Consider the following 17001-nt stretch of genomic DNA (forward strand, 5'->3'; position numbering starts at 1 on the left):
CAATCAATTAAGTTTATTTGTACAGCGAACCCTCGTATTTCGCGGAGGTTGGGTTCCAAAAACAACCCATGATAGGCGAAATCCGTGAAGTAGTAACCTTTATTTTTTACAATTATTATACAGCATAATTAAATGCTCCACATTGAAACCAAAGAAACAAAAACTGTTTTCAGGCCCAAGCATTTTTTAAATGAATGTAAAGCTTTCTTACAAATAACTACAGTAAAATAATCATTTTAGTCGTCAATACGAAGTACAGTAGGACAAATTGTGACTGGCGTATTTCACTGTTCCTCTGACTGTGACGCTGCGGCCTGACTTCACTCTCCAGTGGCTTTTTCTTCTGAAGCCTGTGGTGCAGGCGTGTTTTTTCTAGAGAAGAACATAGTTGTTATCGGTAGTTGTTGTTGTCGCTCTTTTTTCTTCTGGGCAAAAATATTTGCCAAAATTTGCCAAGCTGTATATTTAAATACCGTAACGTTATTGGCACACAGGTAGAGAAGAAGCACGGAGACTGTTTAGCCAATCAGGACGCAGAACACAATGCACTGTGAAAAAAAAAACTGCACAAAAATCCCCGCGAAGCAGCAAGGCTGTGAAAGGTGAACCGCGTTATAGCGAGGGTTCACTGTATTGCACATTTCAGCAACACGGCAGTTCAAAGTGCTTCACATTGTGACAACATAAAACAATACCTCATCAGGCATATATCATATAGTTAACAGTTTTGAAAGCCAATAAAAAATGGAACATATAAATAAAAAGATATACCCGACTGATACCAGGGTGAAGTGGAATAAATTTAGTCTTTGGTTCAAAACGTCAAGTTTCACCACAAGATAAAAACAAAAGTCCTGCTGCCTTCATCCTGCAGGGCTTTAACTCAAGTTGCTCTTCAAGAGAGAGAGTGGGTTTAACGACTGGATTGACCCAGCAGCAGTGTGCTAAGGAGGCCAAGTCTCGTTTGACTTTCAGCATCTGCACAAATGTTTTATGTGTTTGTCTCTTTTGGCGACTGCTGTGTACGCTGCGCGCTGGAACGCCGATTTTCTCTACGCGTCAGCGCGATTCCCGCAGGATGCCCCGGGACCGGCGGACCTCCCCGCCCGCCCGTCTCTGTGCGAGTGCAGCTTGCGGGCCGCTCTCCCGGCAAACCTAATTTACTGTCGGCCGCGGCTGCCAGCGGGTTACCGGAGCCCACCGCTGCTAAGCCCGTGTGACCAATCACAGGAACACCTCGCCGGCCGGGAGGCTAGGGACGAGAGAGAGAAATTGTGTTCACACAGTGGATGTATTTATTACTGGTCCAGAATGCTGTTACTTTTATTACTGGCTTTGTTCTGGCTGAGGCTCAGTGTAATCATTTTTGGTCTCTCCTCCAGTTTCACTCTCTCTGTGGTGCTTTCTCAATCTTCTCCCCCTTTTTCTCCGTAAATTCATACAGGCGCTAGGTCTTAACCTCTAGCTCGCTGCTCTTTAAGCTTCCTTTTGTCTGCAAAGACGTTTTTAACCTTTATGATGGCAGAGGTGTGTCAGGTCTAAATACCTATTAGAGACAATTTTAAACAAACACAGGAAAGACAAGAGAGTTAGATTCTTTGTTTCTCGCGAGGAGAACGGACAGAGATGTGCTTTCAGTTACAAATCTCCTACCGCTCTGAAAAACACATCTCCCGCTCCTCTCTTTTTATTGATTTTAGGAACCCTATCACAGAGAGCACTGCAACTCTAAAAGGGTGGGGTCAAAGCATTTTAGTTGCAGTGCTAAATAACAATCACTAACTAAACACATGTTATCTACAATCTAAATCCTTCTTGCTCCAGGCACGGCGTCGAATGGGACACGTTGTATAGCTTCAAAGCAACGGCTTTGTAGCACAAAGAACAAAGCAGAGTTTCCTCTAGGGTTGTAAAACTCAGCCAGGAACAACTAACACCTCCATTTCACAGGGAGTCCTGCTGAGAATATCTGTCACCTCCCTCTTCCAAGGAGGGATTAGGAAGAAATCAGAATTAATGAACACACAGAAACATTATCTAAATGTAACTACAAGGCTACATAATACAACGAATATTTGATAATTACTAAAAATACAATTTATCCAACAGGTGTTTTACACATATCTATAATTCAAGATGATCAATACTCTGACTCTGAATGTGTGGTCATGAAACACATTGCATTCTTTTCTTTTCTGGGGATATTTCATCTGTTGTCAAAAAAAAAAAAAACAAGACATATTAAATATTACAGTCTAGATCTATGTAAGAATATCCAGATGGCCTGTTTTCCAATGAAACAAGCAATAATTTGTCATTTTACATACATTAAAGTAAAATGATAATCCATTATTACTTTTATGTACTGATGGGGGGGGAGGGATGCTTGCCAAAACTACTAAATTAAAAATGAATTAAGTAGGACGAGAAAATGGAGGATTACGATAATTTATACTACAAATTACAAAAGTGTGAACTAGTCAGTGTGTACAGATAGTACAACATGTTGTACGTATATACCACTTTTATTTTCTAATGCCTGACAGACAGTGGAAATGTAATTTACATGTCCACCTGTAAGTCATATTGCCTTATTTGGTCATTCCCTCCCTGTTGGTTTCCTGTGATTCTCGTTCCCCAGGGGTTCCTCTCTGACAGCCATCTCACTTTTGTTTCCCCCGATTCTCTTTCTCGGCCCCGTCATTCTGCAGGCCGTTCCTAACTGGGCTTAATTGGACGTATTAGCTTTGAGCGCTAGCAGGAGTTCAGCGTGTTTCCAGTTAATCATGAGCAGACTTCCCAAACGGCCGGCTCAGTGGGGAGAAACAGGCTCCAGGGACCAACTCTCAGCCCTGCAGAGAGGGCTGGAAGAGTCTGAGTGCTGGTCTCTTGAGAATGCCAGCAGGAGATTTTTTTATTTTTCTCCAAAACACTGGGTTCTTGCAAAGAGGAAGAGAGGCGCACATATGTTTTTTAACTGAGTTTGACTCTCTGGACAGCTGAGCATACAGTGATCCAACATTGCCGGTCCTACGGCTAATAATCAATGACTACGATCCATTATTTATCAGCTCATATTTGCAGTCATCCCGTGACTTCCTGCCGTTAAAGGTGAAGTGTTGCTTTATGTCTAGTCTTTGAAGGCGCTGTAATAAAAGTAGACACTTATTTTACAGCACTCACAAACGATTCGAAAAGCCAATTAAACACCCAGAGCGAAAACGGCAGATTAATCTTCCGATGCCAGACTCCAGACACATTGTTAAACGGCCTGGTGAGTTTTAGCGGCTCGCTTCAGAATTTATCCGGCCACATGGCCCGGCTCATCTGTTTTGATATAGCGTGCCATCGGGTGTCCGCGGCACTGAAATAAATAGCAGCCCCCCATCGTCTGACGTGTCAAGGCGATTCCCAGGTGGGCATGAATCTGCGGTTCAAATATATCCCCTATAACATATATTTAAAGGCTATTCGGGGAGCTGGCGGCTACACGCATTCGCATGCTCGTTCTTATAGGTCTTGCCATCCACCATATTTGTAGACTCTTTCTTTATCTCTCAACCTGGTTGACATGGCTTCACAGTAGCTGTCTCAGAAATGAGCTTTTCTCTGCTTATGACTTCTCCTCCACATGGACTTTTACAGTGCTGCGGTAAAATCAATCACTGTTTTTGGCTAGTGTTAAGGAAATATGGCTATTTTTGATTGTTTAATATAGTTAAGCTAATGCCATGTGCGTTTAAGTAGATCAACATTCCTATTTGGACAAGCTGATGCAAGGTAAACGATCAGAGATAAACAGTCTCCTGGCAAGGCTGTAACTTAGAGCAGCCATAAAACACTATGCTCTTGAAAGGCTTTAAATTAGTAGGCCATAAAGAATATCTTCCCCGGCTCACAGGTCAGAGGTTGGGGGTTTCCCAGGAGCTCAGAGTTGCATCTGGAGTTGATCACAACTTAGGAATTTTGGGAACACTTAAGGTTTAATTTCTGATATACCTTTTTAATATTGGTAGCAATAGTGTGTTAGATTAAAGTATATTACCCAAGCTACAAGTACTAATCTAGTAAATCGAATGTATTTGAAAATGTACTAACTATGACAATATCGGAATCAAAAGAGAATGATTTAAATGTTATGTTTTACAGGTTGAAAAAGACTTCTATCTCATTATTGTTTGTGATAAAGCAAACATTCAAATCTTGGGAGAAGCTGACTGCAGAGGAGCAAGATAGGTTTTGTGAAAATAACTTATAACTTTAATAACTAAAATGACTCTTGATATTTGTCATTAAAACTCAGGGGAAGGTCTAAGTTTTTTCCAAGGTAGCTCTTGGTTGGTCAAAACAGGGGTACGCCCTATTTGCATATATTAACAAAGAGAAACGCCTTCACTAGAAAAAGGGAATGCGCAACAATAAAAATTCAGACAACTGCCCTGTTTTGCTTTTAAGCAACAGCTGTCTCCAAAGGATCCTTTGTTCTTTTTAATTCTTTTGTCTCAGGTAAAGAATGTACTTCTTTGTACTCTGAAGTTTTCTTGTTAAATTCATACGGTGTTTTCTATTGAATTAAACTCTGTATCTCTGTGACGTCATTGAGCCTCGCCGTCTGTTTTTCCAGCCGTGACGGCATCCGCTCGAGACCCGGCTAACAGGAGGAAAAGAGAGCCATGCTGTTTCCAAAATTTAAGCTAACCTAATAAATTTCCTCTTTAATACTAGCTGAGCGAGGACAGGAAGAGCTGGCTGAAGAGAAAAGGTCAGGAGGAGAGAGAAAGGGACATGATGGCGTAACATCTTTTATCGCTACGTTATTGAGCCTTTAAATGCTGAAAGTGGGCTCTGGGGGAAGAAGTGATTGAAGAAAATCAAATGGCTGTAAAGTTTTATTTTGTCCCATAGGCTGTATGTATAAACAGTATATAAGTGATTACAATTTCTCTTAACTGATCATGTCGTTTCTGATGGAAACTCTAAACTGTCGGAGACAGACTGGAGTGATTTGCAAAAGTATTCTCACCAATCAACTTTTCTACAAAACTTTACATTATTTGGGGGGATTTTTATGAACAAAGTAGTACATATGTTGTTGTTTTTTTGTTGTTTTTTAAAGAATTTTACAAATAAAAATTAGAAAATTGGGATAATTTGTATTCTATCCCCTCTGAGTCAATATATTGTAGAATAATCTATTTCAACCAGTCTTTCCTAGAGAATATGTCTCTAGTTGTGATTGAGGTTGAATTTATTTTTGGCCAGTCGTTTTTTGCAAAATATGTGGAAGAAAATGTAAAACAGTGTCTTAATTTTTGCTTACAATGATGATCTGGCTTGAGCTCAAGAGAAATTCACAAGAATATATGCAGAAGAAGAAGCAGTACTATGACAAAACATTAAAAAAAATAAAATTTGTCATAGTAGTACATAAAGTAGTACTATGACATGTTTATAAGAGAGAAACAAGGTTTCCACCAGATAATTTGCTAAGCCCGGTGTTAGGAGATACTAGGGCGGTCCATTAGCGGTCCAGTGTGTTTTTGTGTTAAAAGCTACAACACTTCTTACATCCATAAGCAGGCATCATAATTTGGGAACTTATGCCCAGTTTAGTGTGTCAATTATGAACCTAGCTTAATCCGTCTTTATGGTTAGTGGTGTATAAAAAGGGGCTGCACAGTGGCGCAGTTGGTAGCACTGTTGCCCTGCAGCAAGAAGGTCCTGGGTTCGATTCCCGGCCGGGGTCTTTCTGCTAGGAGTTTGCATGTTCTCCCTGTGCATGCATGGGTTCTCTCCGGGTACTCCGGCTTCCTCCCACAGTCCAAAAACATGACTGCCCGGTTAATTGGTCTCTCTAAATTCTCCCTGTGTGCATGGTTGTTTGTCCTGTATGTCTCTGTGTTGCCCTGCAACAGCCTGGCGACCTGTCCAGGGTGAACCCACCTCTCGCCTGGAATGTAGCTGGAGATAGACACCAGCAACCCTCCCGACCCCATTAGGGGCAAAGGGTGAACAGAAAATGGATGGATGGATGGATGGATGGATGGACGGACCAGTTTAAAATAAGCAAACGATGCCCCTAGTGGGGGGACAAGTAAAGCCTGGAGGCCCGCCAGCTTATAATACTCTGGGGGAAACCCTGTTATGTAATTTTATGGAATATGCTGGCACTTTGTCAACATTCTGCCTAAAGCAATCGCTATCCAAAACATTTACTGCTCTGTCTGATGCATCACACGTAACGCATTTGTTTGAAAAGTGAGATCCACTATTGATTCCCGTTCACAATTGCACTGCAATAAGTGAAATCTCTTTCAAACTCATTTGTGTGTTTCTACTTCCATTTTTATTTTAATTAATGCCATTTTTTGGTGAATTCCGATGTAAATGTATCTTCACCTAACACCAGAAGCCCTTCAGTCTGATTCCAGGCCCACTGAAAGCTACTAAGCGTCATAGACCTGCCACCATCCTTCTTTAATAATTTCCCCATCCTTGAATTATGCACTTATTAATTTTTACGCTCAGCTGAACCCTGTAATGGCGTGTGCTATAGTCGAGTGTGTTGGTAATCAGAAAGCCAAATACGAAATCCTCGGCTGTGATGACGAAGCAGAACCAGACATCAAAGTCAATGCGAACGCAATATGGCCGACCTTGAGCCGAAACGGCGACGAGCTCCTCCCGACGTCGCGGGAAAATAACGATTATGTTCACTGAAGTGTGAATGCGCGGCCGACCTCATTATGATTATTGTTCCATTTGCTGCCGAGATGGCGCTCGGCGTTGATGTAATGGAGTGACTTCATAAAAGGAAAATGACACGCACACAAGGTGACAGACAATTGGCCAAGACGGAAGCTGTCTTTATTCCGGCTTCGCTGTGCATCGCCGCTCCCTGAACGTGTGCGCTCCCTCATTCCTGTCTGATGTGCTGACTAAGGCGTTATGTCTTTATTAGATGTAAACTGACCTCGGGTTCACCAGGGCTCTCTAGCCCTGCTGGCACGAGGACCTCTAACAGCAACACACGGACCTTTCCTCCGTCTCCAGGCTGACCAGTACAGGCCTCTCTCCAAATAAACTGCGAGAGCCTGCGCCAGGAAAGAAGAAACAAGAACTTTTTTCTTTTTTTCCAGAGGTATTGAGGGCAAAGCTGCAGTTCTGTAATTAGTGAGTTTAAAGAGGGAAAAAGGGTAAATAGAGAGAGGAATGCAGAGAGCGAAGGGAAGCTTTTGAGAGGAAGAGGAGTTATTCAGTTGATTCCTTTTATTCGATGTTCCTCAGGCATCCCGATCAGCTCTGGCGGCTTAGCCTCGTCATTAACAGCTTTGGATTTAATTAGCAGTCATTAAGCCTCTGTTTTACTGGAGGAGCTCACAAATATTTAATCACTGTTTGGGTAATGTACCATGCGTAGCGTTGTTGGTATGAATGCAAAGGGGAGAAACATTTCATTCGTTTAACGCTCTTTTATCTCTGCGCTGCATCCGCAACAGATACGGCCTAAACATTTAGACTTACACCAGGATTTCACGTTCACCAGCTTTCTTCTTCTTTCCTAAGAAATTTGACACTGAACAAGTGAATAAATTACATAATGATGAAAATATAACATTGTTATTGGAGCTGCTTCACAAAGCAGGGGCAGAGCTAACAAAGCAATCCAATCAAATCAATGCAAAGGCCCCCAGGCCAGCGATGATACACATTGAATATTTACAGATAACATAACTTGGATCTGAGAATTTCATCTCCCCTAACTTGTATTCCAGTTGCAAGTTTGAAAACCAGTGGGACTTGCTAACTGTTGTCACAATTGTTATCATGAGTGTGTTGATTGGAACCCAAAGGCATACAAACAGGTGAGGAGCTGATAGTGACTTTTTAATGAAAGAAAATTTAAACAAGAACTTGCAATGCAAGAGGAGGAACATTGGGAGCAAGGGGCAGGAACGAACGGGAACTGGGTTTCTGAAGTTAACAACAGCAAGGAGTGACTGAAGGAGAGGGGGCTAAATAGTGGGATGTTGATTGCTGGAACAATGGACTGGTACTAATTAGGAAACAAGGTGCAGCTGTGAGGAGAGAGCGGAAGGCAAGCTGAGGGAGAGAGAGGAAGAGATGGTGCAGAGGAACAAAGAGGAGTGAACAAATAGGGTGACGAAAGAATAACTAAACACAAGGAATGAAAATAAACTGAAAAAACTATGAACAGATTGATGTAATCAAAACAGAGAGCACAAATTATCTAAAACTATAAACTTGGGAAAAGACAAAAACGACCCAAAATCCTAACCAGACCCAATCAGTCAAAAATCAAATTGATACTCTTGAGTTTTTTTGCATCTAAACTGCAAAGGATCTTGTCATAAATACATGTGCAGATTGCTGCGTGCCACTAATTTAATGTCAGACAAGAAAACTTTGGAAAAGCTTTTTATAATGTCCAAATCTCTTACTACCTGTACATAAATATAAATGTTTCACTTTTAAACAGGGAAAACAGATGCAGATAGTTTGTCTTCCCTTTTGTTAACCTTTATCATTTCTTCACTTGTCTTTCCAGGCTATGCTTGGAGGCCAGGGACCCCTACTGCGGCTGGGACTTCAGGCAGCGCAGATGCACAACGCTGGAGGAAAGCTCCAACATGAGCCAGTGGAAACAGAACATCACCGTTTGTCCGGTAAGGCCGACCCCTCTCGCTGCGTTTACTGCACGCATCCATTGTGTCGTTCGGCCCAAACTCAGCAGATTGTTTATCTCTGCACACGTCAGCGTTTACATCACTGCGTCTGTCTCCTGTTGAAATATCAATAAACAGTGGCGGCCCTGAGCCTCTAGACGTCAGGAAGCCGCCATATGTTGAACACATGAAGTATGTGTTGGATTATGAGGTTTTCCTAAGCTTTTTGAGACTTTCTCATCTTGTCATCCTTCTAGGTGGGAGCTTAGTTTACTCTGCCCAATGAACTGTGCTTATGAACTGGACTCACATTGTTTTTCTTTGTAATTACTTGGTGTCTGTTTCTTGGCAATTATGTGATTTCATATTAAAGAAATAAACAAAAAATTATAAAACAGGAAAATTCAAATGTTTCATGATTTGGGACGTAAATGCACTGCAAATAAACACCAAATCTTACCAAATAATTTTAGTCTTGTTTCTAGTCCAATTATCTTATTACACTTGAAATAAGTGAAAACTAATATACAGGTATCTCTTCCGTAAAGAGCTTGTTTTAAATAAATATTAATATTGGTGAAAACGTATTTTTTCCGTTGGCAGATAAATTTACTTATTACAAGACAATTTACACATGTTTTAGGTGAAATAATCTGCTAATGAGACAAATACTTTTCACCATGACTAAGGAATTATTACTCAAAACAAACTTCTATATCTTGCTGATAAGTTACTTTTGCATTAGTTTTGTCTTTATTGAAGTTCACTAAGATATTTGCATTTTAAATTAGACAAAAATACTTGGTAAGATTGCATGTTTTTGCAATGTGTGCAATGATAAAACTAAGCTATTCTCTATGATTTTTTCTCTTTTTTTCAAAAAGAAAAGAAAGATTTTGAGATTCTTTAGGACAGCTTTATAAGAAAAATTAATCTGTTTTACAAGTTTAAAAACAAAACAATATCAAATAAGCAAGTTTTTCATCAGTAGCTTGAGCGAAGTAAATTGTAAAACCTGTGTTGCTTTTTCATTCCTCGAAAATTTACTTCACTTATAACAAGACAAGTAGACTCTGTCACTGATGCACCGTGAGAATGATGCCTGTCTTCCAGCTGCGGAACCAGACCATAGATGGCGGCTTCGGGTCCTGGACTCCGTGGCACGCCTGCAGCAACGAGGATGCACTGGACGGCATGAGCTCGTGTTTGTGTCGCTCCAGATCATGCGACAGCCCCGCCCCTCGGTGCGGGGGCAAAACCTGTGAAGGGCCAACCATCGAAGTCTCAAACTGCTCCAGGTCAGAAGAAGAAATGTGTTTATTTCAGTCGTAATGTAATTTGAGCTGAGTTATAAACTAGGACATCTCCAAAGTTATACCCACTTAAAATGGCTTAAAGTCACACACACGCATCTCAAATTAAGTGCACACAATTAGAAACTCATTCCTTGGCATCGTAAAGGAGATTTGCTCTGCTCAAACCTTAAGATTGGCTCCTGACTGTTGAAGTGAGCGTGGACATTATGATCAAATTTAAAGAGCACACTGACGCCCTCAGAAGACTGTAGCAAGTCGTGAGTCTGGTAACGGATTAAAAGAGTTCTTAAAGGCATTTCAAATCAGTCATTCCGCTATACATAAAGTAATTTACAGGTGGAGGACATGCAAAGCAACTTCCAACATGTTTAAGTCTGGCTTTCCTGGCATGTTTAGCCCAAAATCACACTGTAAGATGCTAAAAGAAGGAATGGGAAAAACCTTGTTCAGAGACGGGCTACAACAGCTGTCAGACTATGATTATCAAAGCCAAAGAGTTGTTAGGGAAGAGTGTCTTAAATTTTGATGTGTGTTTAACACTCTTTAACCTTATGGTAGAACTATTAGAATTTAAACAACAGGTACCAAGAGTTTTATCTTTTTTATTTGTCTTTACAAAGGCAAGTTTTCTGTCAACAAGAAAGAAAGAAAGCCATGCACCGCACTGCAAAGACTGTAATAATTCCAAAATTCTTATCTTAACAGCAGGGGAAATGTGGTTGTGTTATCCTAGGTGGTCAATTAATATTTAACAATTACAATAATGTTTATCCACTTAAATGTCTTAAATGTGCAGACTAATTTTGGTCTGTACATTTAAGTGTGAATATTCTAAAATAATTAATACTATATCTACCAGCTTCTGCAGAAATGAAGAAGTAGAGGCTTAGATCCAGTTAAAGTCAGTCTGCAGTACTTTCAAACAATAACCAGTAAAGTTTTAGATTTTGTAACTGCTTTCAAGCGGTTGTAGAAACATTTATTTTAAATCGTTCCAGATTGTTTGCTGCGCTATTGATCCTGTTTTGATGGTGGCTTTAAGGCAATGTTCCTGCCAATGTTACCCTTACCAGGAATCCCCCAAGTTGTTTTCCAGACAGTAAACCCTCTGTGAATAACCGAAAAATCTCTGAACTGCATTTTTATTCAACAACTTGCAAACATTTAACATTTTATATTTTGCAAACAGCTCGATTCATTCATTAATGATACAATTTCTTTCATGGCATTTTGGGCCTGTTTCCTGCAACTAGATTTTCTGAACGTAAGAATGATGAGGGATAGTGAGTAACCCATACACTATAAACCTTGCTGGGTTAATTTCAACACAGTTTGAGTTATTCTACTAACCCAGTATCTGGTTATAAATGGACAAATCCTCCAGTGGATTGATTTAGTGTTGGCTTCATGGTCTGACCCAGCATACTGGGTTAGGTTTTCAACACAAAAAATATGTTAAAGTGACATCAACACCATCAAAGTGCAGGTTGAAAAGACATAACCTATTACCTAGATTACTAATAATTTGGTTAGAATGACTTTTTTTTATCTTAAATAGTTAAGGAAAATGAAAACCCTGCCGTGTCTATTAATACTTTACTGATAAACATCTGAATCTGCATATTAGAATTTATCTTCTGTACAGAACACAGTATGAAATATAACTGGGTGATGAAGACATTATTGTTGCCTCTTGTTGGAGCAAGAGGTATTATAAGTCGGGAGCATTCCAGTTGCAAATTGGAAAACCACTTATTAAGTGCAAACTTAATGAGTGGGATTTGCTCATTAAGTGGTGCTACATACTGTGAAGAACCCACATAGCAATGTATTTCTCTTTGCATTGTAAAAACATTTCCCTTCAAATTTCAACTTTTGGCATCATTGTTGTTGAATTTCCAACTGCAGACTCAGAAAATGAGACTTCAGAGTAGAAACTGAGTGCAGATTACAGCCCATTTTTGAATAGCTAGTAGGCTGCTAGCATGTGCTAACTAAGGTAAAAGAAAGGTACCTAAACTAGCGTGCGCTAAAGTCACTGACACAAGATATACATCTTACCATTTTCATTTTATTACACAGAGATTCAGTAATATGTGGTTGTTGCATGTATAATTTAAAGTTTCCGCCTGTGAAGATTTGATGAGCCCTCTTCTTGTCTTGTCTCACATCCAAACAAACTGGACTCGGTGCTTGATTAAAATCACAAAACTATGATTACAGATTGTTTCATTGGCATCACACCATAATTGTAGCATTGATTTTGGTGACAGGAGGTTCTAGTTTGTTATTTAGGTGACATCAAGTTTTCCCCTGAAAAATTCCTCACTTCCTTTGTCTCCAGCAGAAATGGGCCAATCACAGAACAGAGACAAAGAGTTAAAGCCCTTTCATCCCTCTGGATAGCTATGGCAGATTTAATCCTTGGTATGGAAATTAAATTGTGCTTTTGTAGAGAGTGGCAATTAAGTCACGAGGAGAGCTTCCCAGGAACAAAGCACTTTAGCAAATTGAGTGAATGTTTCCTAGTCAGAATGAGCTCGTTTTTTTTTTCTTCTTCTTGTGTTTCTGCTCGCAGAAGTTCAGAATTAGAGCAGCGAGTTAAAAGGCAGAGCTGAAAGGTTATTTTTGTATTCTCTAACTTAGTATCGTATTAACGCCTTGTGAGAAAACAATGTTAAGTTATTAGTAGAAAAATTAGGTTTCCGGATAAAAGCGGACCCAGAGGTTGCCAACGTCTGCCCGTGCGTCTGTTGCCATAGAAATGGAGGCTGGACACCGTGGTCGTCGTGGGGACAGTGCAGCACGACCTGCGGCACAGGCTTTGAGCTGCGCCAGCGCTCGTGTAACAACCCGTCACCCCGGCACGGTGGACGCGTGTGCGTGGGGCCCACCAGGGATGAACGGTAAAATAATCTCTTTTAAATAAACTTTTGCATTGATTCCCTCAGAAAACTACATCTAAAGTTTAATATTTAAACAAAAGCATAAACATAAAAGTTTGATACACGTTGTTTAATTTATAGAAGACGCTTTAACCCTACTTAAAATATTTAATTTTTTTATGCAATTGGTAAATAATAGCAATTATGCTTTGTGGATGCTAAAATCCACAAAATATGGTCATATTTTGCGACTGGACTTTATCACATTTAGAGAAGTTTCCACATTGTGTCTAAATTACATAGTTGTGCATCATGTGAAACAACAATTTAATTTGAACTTTAATTAGAAAAGACTCCATCTTTTCTTAAAACAATTCACATCAAAGAGTTTTTTCTGACACCATTTTTACCTCCATTGCCTGTGTTTCTACTAAACTCATCCAAAAAATGTTTTTATACAAACTTCTTGAATGTGCAGTTGTAGGTTTGAAGACAGACAAGCGCTGAATGGTAAAAGAAAGGTACTTGAATTGTGTCATGTTATGTTTTAAAATATGTTGGCAGGTAATTTAATGCCTAACCAACCGTTGATCTAACTTCGCCGTTAAGTACGATCGAAACTAACTGAAATTTTCCGATGACGTTTTGCAATTTCCAGCCACATTCAGCAAACTGAACACCTCCCACCACTGTCTTCACAACAGGTTCTGCAATGAGGGCGTATCATGTCCTCAGCCCATTTTTTGGACACCGTGGGCCTCGTGGACCAAGTGCAACACAGAGTGCGGTGGAGGCGTCCATTCCAGGGTCAGGTCCTGTGAGAATGGCAACACCTGTCCAGGATGTGCACTGGTAGGGAAAACACGCACTCACAAATACACACTCTGACCCAGAAAGTCAGAACTGGTGGGTGTAAAAAAAAAAAATTAAACTGATGCAAAACCTGGTATTTTAGCGTTAAACATGAGTTTGGTGTTTTTATTATTTTTTTGGATTCAACAAGAAAAAAAAACACTATCAAGATATTCGAAAGAAAACAAAACAGATGAAGGTTTTGATGGCATGCAGCGTAATTATGACTCTTACAGAAGAAAGAGTCACAACTACAAATGTTTATATCAATAAATGCAGCACATAGTATGCTTCTTGTACACATTGACAGAGAAGAATCTAGCGAATAACCCAATCCTGATGTCTTGAACAGCTGAATAATGTTAGTTTATGTTAAAGTAACTTTATTTCTAATAAACATTAGTGACGTTAGTGTACAAGAAAAAGAAAGAAAGAACATATACACGCCTCAGACCAGCTGTCGAACATAGTTGTGGTGATGATTTGAGCTAAAGCTGGCTTAAGAAAAACCGCAAGCTTGTAGTCTGAATGTTGAATCAGCAACAGAGTAGGTAAAAATGTCAATCTAAGCCAACAGAAAATGTGTCTCCAGTGATGTAAAAGACAGCTAAAGTCACACCAAATTTATACTTTTTATGTAAGCAGGATACAGAATTTCTTTGCATCACCAATTTAAGCTAATTTAGGAAATGCTAGTGTAAAACAAATAACTACTTTTCTGCTTTTCATCTATGAATAAAACTTGTCTGTAAATTTCCACTGTGTCCTTCAGGAGTACAAGGCCTGCAACCTGGAGGCATGTCCAGAGGTGAAGAGGAACACTCCCTGGACGCCCTGGATGCCCGTCAACGTGACCCAGGGCGGAGCCCGTCAGGAGCAGAGGACGCGCTACATGTGCCGGGCCCACCTGGCCGACCCCCACGAGCTGCAGATCGGACGGAGGAAGGTGGAGACGCGTTTCTGTCCAAATGACGGGACGGTGGTCTGCGATACGGATAGTAAGTGGCAGGCGCCAGTACAGCTCTGCGTTTACAGCCGCCAATAAGGCAACTCTATCACCTCGAGATGTCTGATTGCTCAACTTATTTTCCTTTTTGTGGGTTTAACGGCTCGCTTATAGATCACAGTGATAGCGTAGTGCTAGATTCTGAGGTATTGCAAAAGATAAGAACTATTACTGCACCCACTCAATGTCCAGAGAACACAAAGAGATAAGAAGCAGCCCATATTTGTATTCACAGAGTCACACTGGAGTTTTACATTTCGCCGTGTTTCGTATTTGCAGCAGTTTTCTGCCATGTAAAGCAGACGCGGCTGTCGAGGAGCCGGACTGAATACATTTGTCCTAATATTGGATTTTATTTTGATGCAGCTGTGATCGATGGTGCGTTGCCTGGCTTTCTACAGCCCATTGACATTTCCATAATTCTTTTCCCCAAGCAGCAGATACCATCAGTGTCATGAATTAATATCTTTTTCACCGAAGGAATTTTGATGCCTACGGTTTTGGGCTATTTTACGTGCTGCGGCGCATTTTGTGGCTAGTCTTCAGCTTTGTGCACACCTTGAGCTGCCAATCCATGCCAATTATAAAACAGCAGTCTATCTCTCTGTGGGTTATTGTTAGACAATGTAGATCCTGTAATCCTAATATTTATACAATGCTTCCAGCATTGCCAAACCCAACATGTTCAGACACATTGCTAAAGCTCAAAGGGATAAAACAGAGAACATTTGATGTACTTCATTCAGTCTTCCTGTTATCTGCTGAACCTGAACTCCTTTTAAACAGCTTCTGACATATTTGTGCTTCCTGACCTCACTATAATAACGAAAGTATCAGTCTTCTTCAGTAAAAAGCTTCTACACCAAATAGTGTTGTTAAGACGTGAGCTGGTAGCGTTTATGTTGTGTGTTGATTGTTTTGGAAAAAGACAGGATATTTGGGTTTTAAGCCAGATGGTAAAGAGGCTTGTTAAGCTGAAATTTGGCTTATTCTGGTCTCTGGTCTACTTATTAGTGGATGTCTAATTTTTAGGAATTAAAAAGAAAACACAAACAAGAGACGTATTCATAAAGCAATTTGTGTGCAAACCAGAAAGAAAACTCACAAAGAAATCTTATACTTTGTAAAGCGCTTCCCTAGCAAATAGCATCTCTCTCCACTGACACATGCTTCCCACATTTAAATGAGGGACTCTCCATGATGTTTAGGGGAAATTCTGTCTTTATTTATGTGTAAATTACAGCCGTAGAAAATTAGTTTGTATTCTAAAAGATCATAATCATTTGCATCTGCATGTATCCAGGGCGTCTGTGTTACTTTCTGATGCAAAAATAAAGCAAATGCCACTTGCAAAACATTGCAAAAAAAACAAAAAAGTTAGCAGATTAAGCAGCACTTTGTGAATTCCCCTTCAAAACGCGGTCAGGGTAGCACCAGGGTCTGAGTTCAAATTGCCCGTCTGCTTGCTGCAGCTGTTTTCATTCGTTAAGATTAAAAAACAAGCCCTAAAAATGACATCTTTATCGTCAGTAGTGAAGATAAATTTAATAGTTTACGGGAACTAGAGTTTGAATTAGTGATAAACCTGTGAGTGACCTGGAACGGCTGTCATCCAGAGAGCAGAAGTCAACCTTAAGGGCTCTAAGCTAAAGGCGGCTGGAGCCGCCGCAGAAAAACGCTGCAATCGTGGAAGAACAAAGTGTTTTGTTTACATCTTTGTATAAGTAGTAATAGGACAGATGACTTTGCAGAAACATGCTGTAGCATCCACTCCTGCCATGTTGTTTTTCTCCTGAGTGGCACAGTAATAATCTGCTAAATGTATTTGTTCCTTCCTGAGTAAAGCAGAATGAAAAAAATCCAGTTTTATAAGAAAAATGATCAAATAAATCAAATTAAGTGTCAATAATGGGAAAATGGCTGATTATTCAAATAAATGAAAACTCTCTTTATTTGAAATAAAGATTTATTTTTTTTCCTGTTTAATCAAAGTGGACATAAGAAGGCCAGTTTTTGGTTATTTAACTTCACTTTTAGTTAGTTATTTTCCAACAATTTACTGATTTTAAGGACCTGATGTACTTTTTCTTACAAAACCACATTTATGTATCATGCAGTCAATGAATATAACAATTGTGAAATCCTTTGTAAGCTTATTAGTAAGTTTTCAAAGGACTCCAGCAGAACTGGATCCCACTCACCCTGTTCTGCCACTCAATTTTTTATTTTATTTAACCTTTATTTTACCAAGATAA

General features: G+C 39.9%; 1 protein-coding gene across 2 annotated transcripts in view; it reads left to right on the plus strand.

The window, feature by feature from the left end:
* Positions 1-17001, plus strand: part of sema5ba (sema domain, seven thrombospondin repeats (type 1 and type 1-like), transmembrane domain (TM) and short cytoplasmic domain, (semaphorin) 5Ba) — a 241737-nt gene that overhangs the window by 201112 nt on the left and 23624 nt on the right. For both annotated transcript variants that reach the window (XM_028022682.1, XM_028022681.1), the window contains exons 13-17: positions 8570-8687; positions 9801-9985; positions 12766-12909; positions 13593-13740; positions 14513-14738. In XM_028022682.1, coding sequence (XP_027878483.1) covers positions 8570-8687; positions 9801-9985; positions 12766-12909; positions 13593-13740; positions 14513-14738 — 821 coding nt within the window. The remainder of the gene's footprint in view (positions 1-8569; positions 8688-9800; positions 9986-12765; positions 12910-13592; positions 13741-14512; positions 14739-17001) is intronic.

This window comes from Xiphophorus couchianus, chromosome 7, assembly GCF_001444195.1.
Source record: "Xiphophorus couchianus chromosome 7, X_couchianus-1.0, whole genome shotgun sequence".
Taxonomy (NCBI): Eukaryota; Metazoa; Chordata; class Actinopteri; order Cyprinodontiformes; family Poeciliidae; genus Xiphophorus; species Xiphophorus couchianus.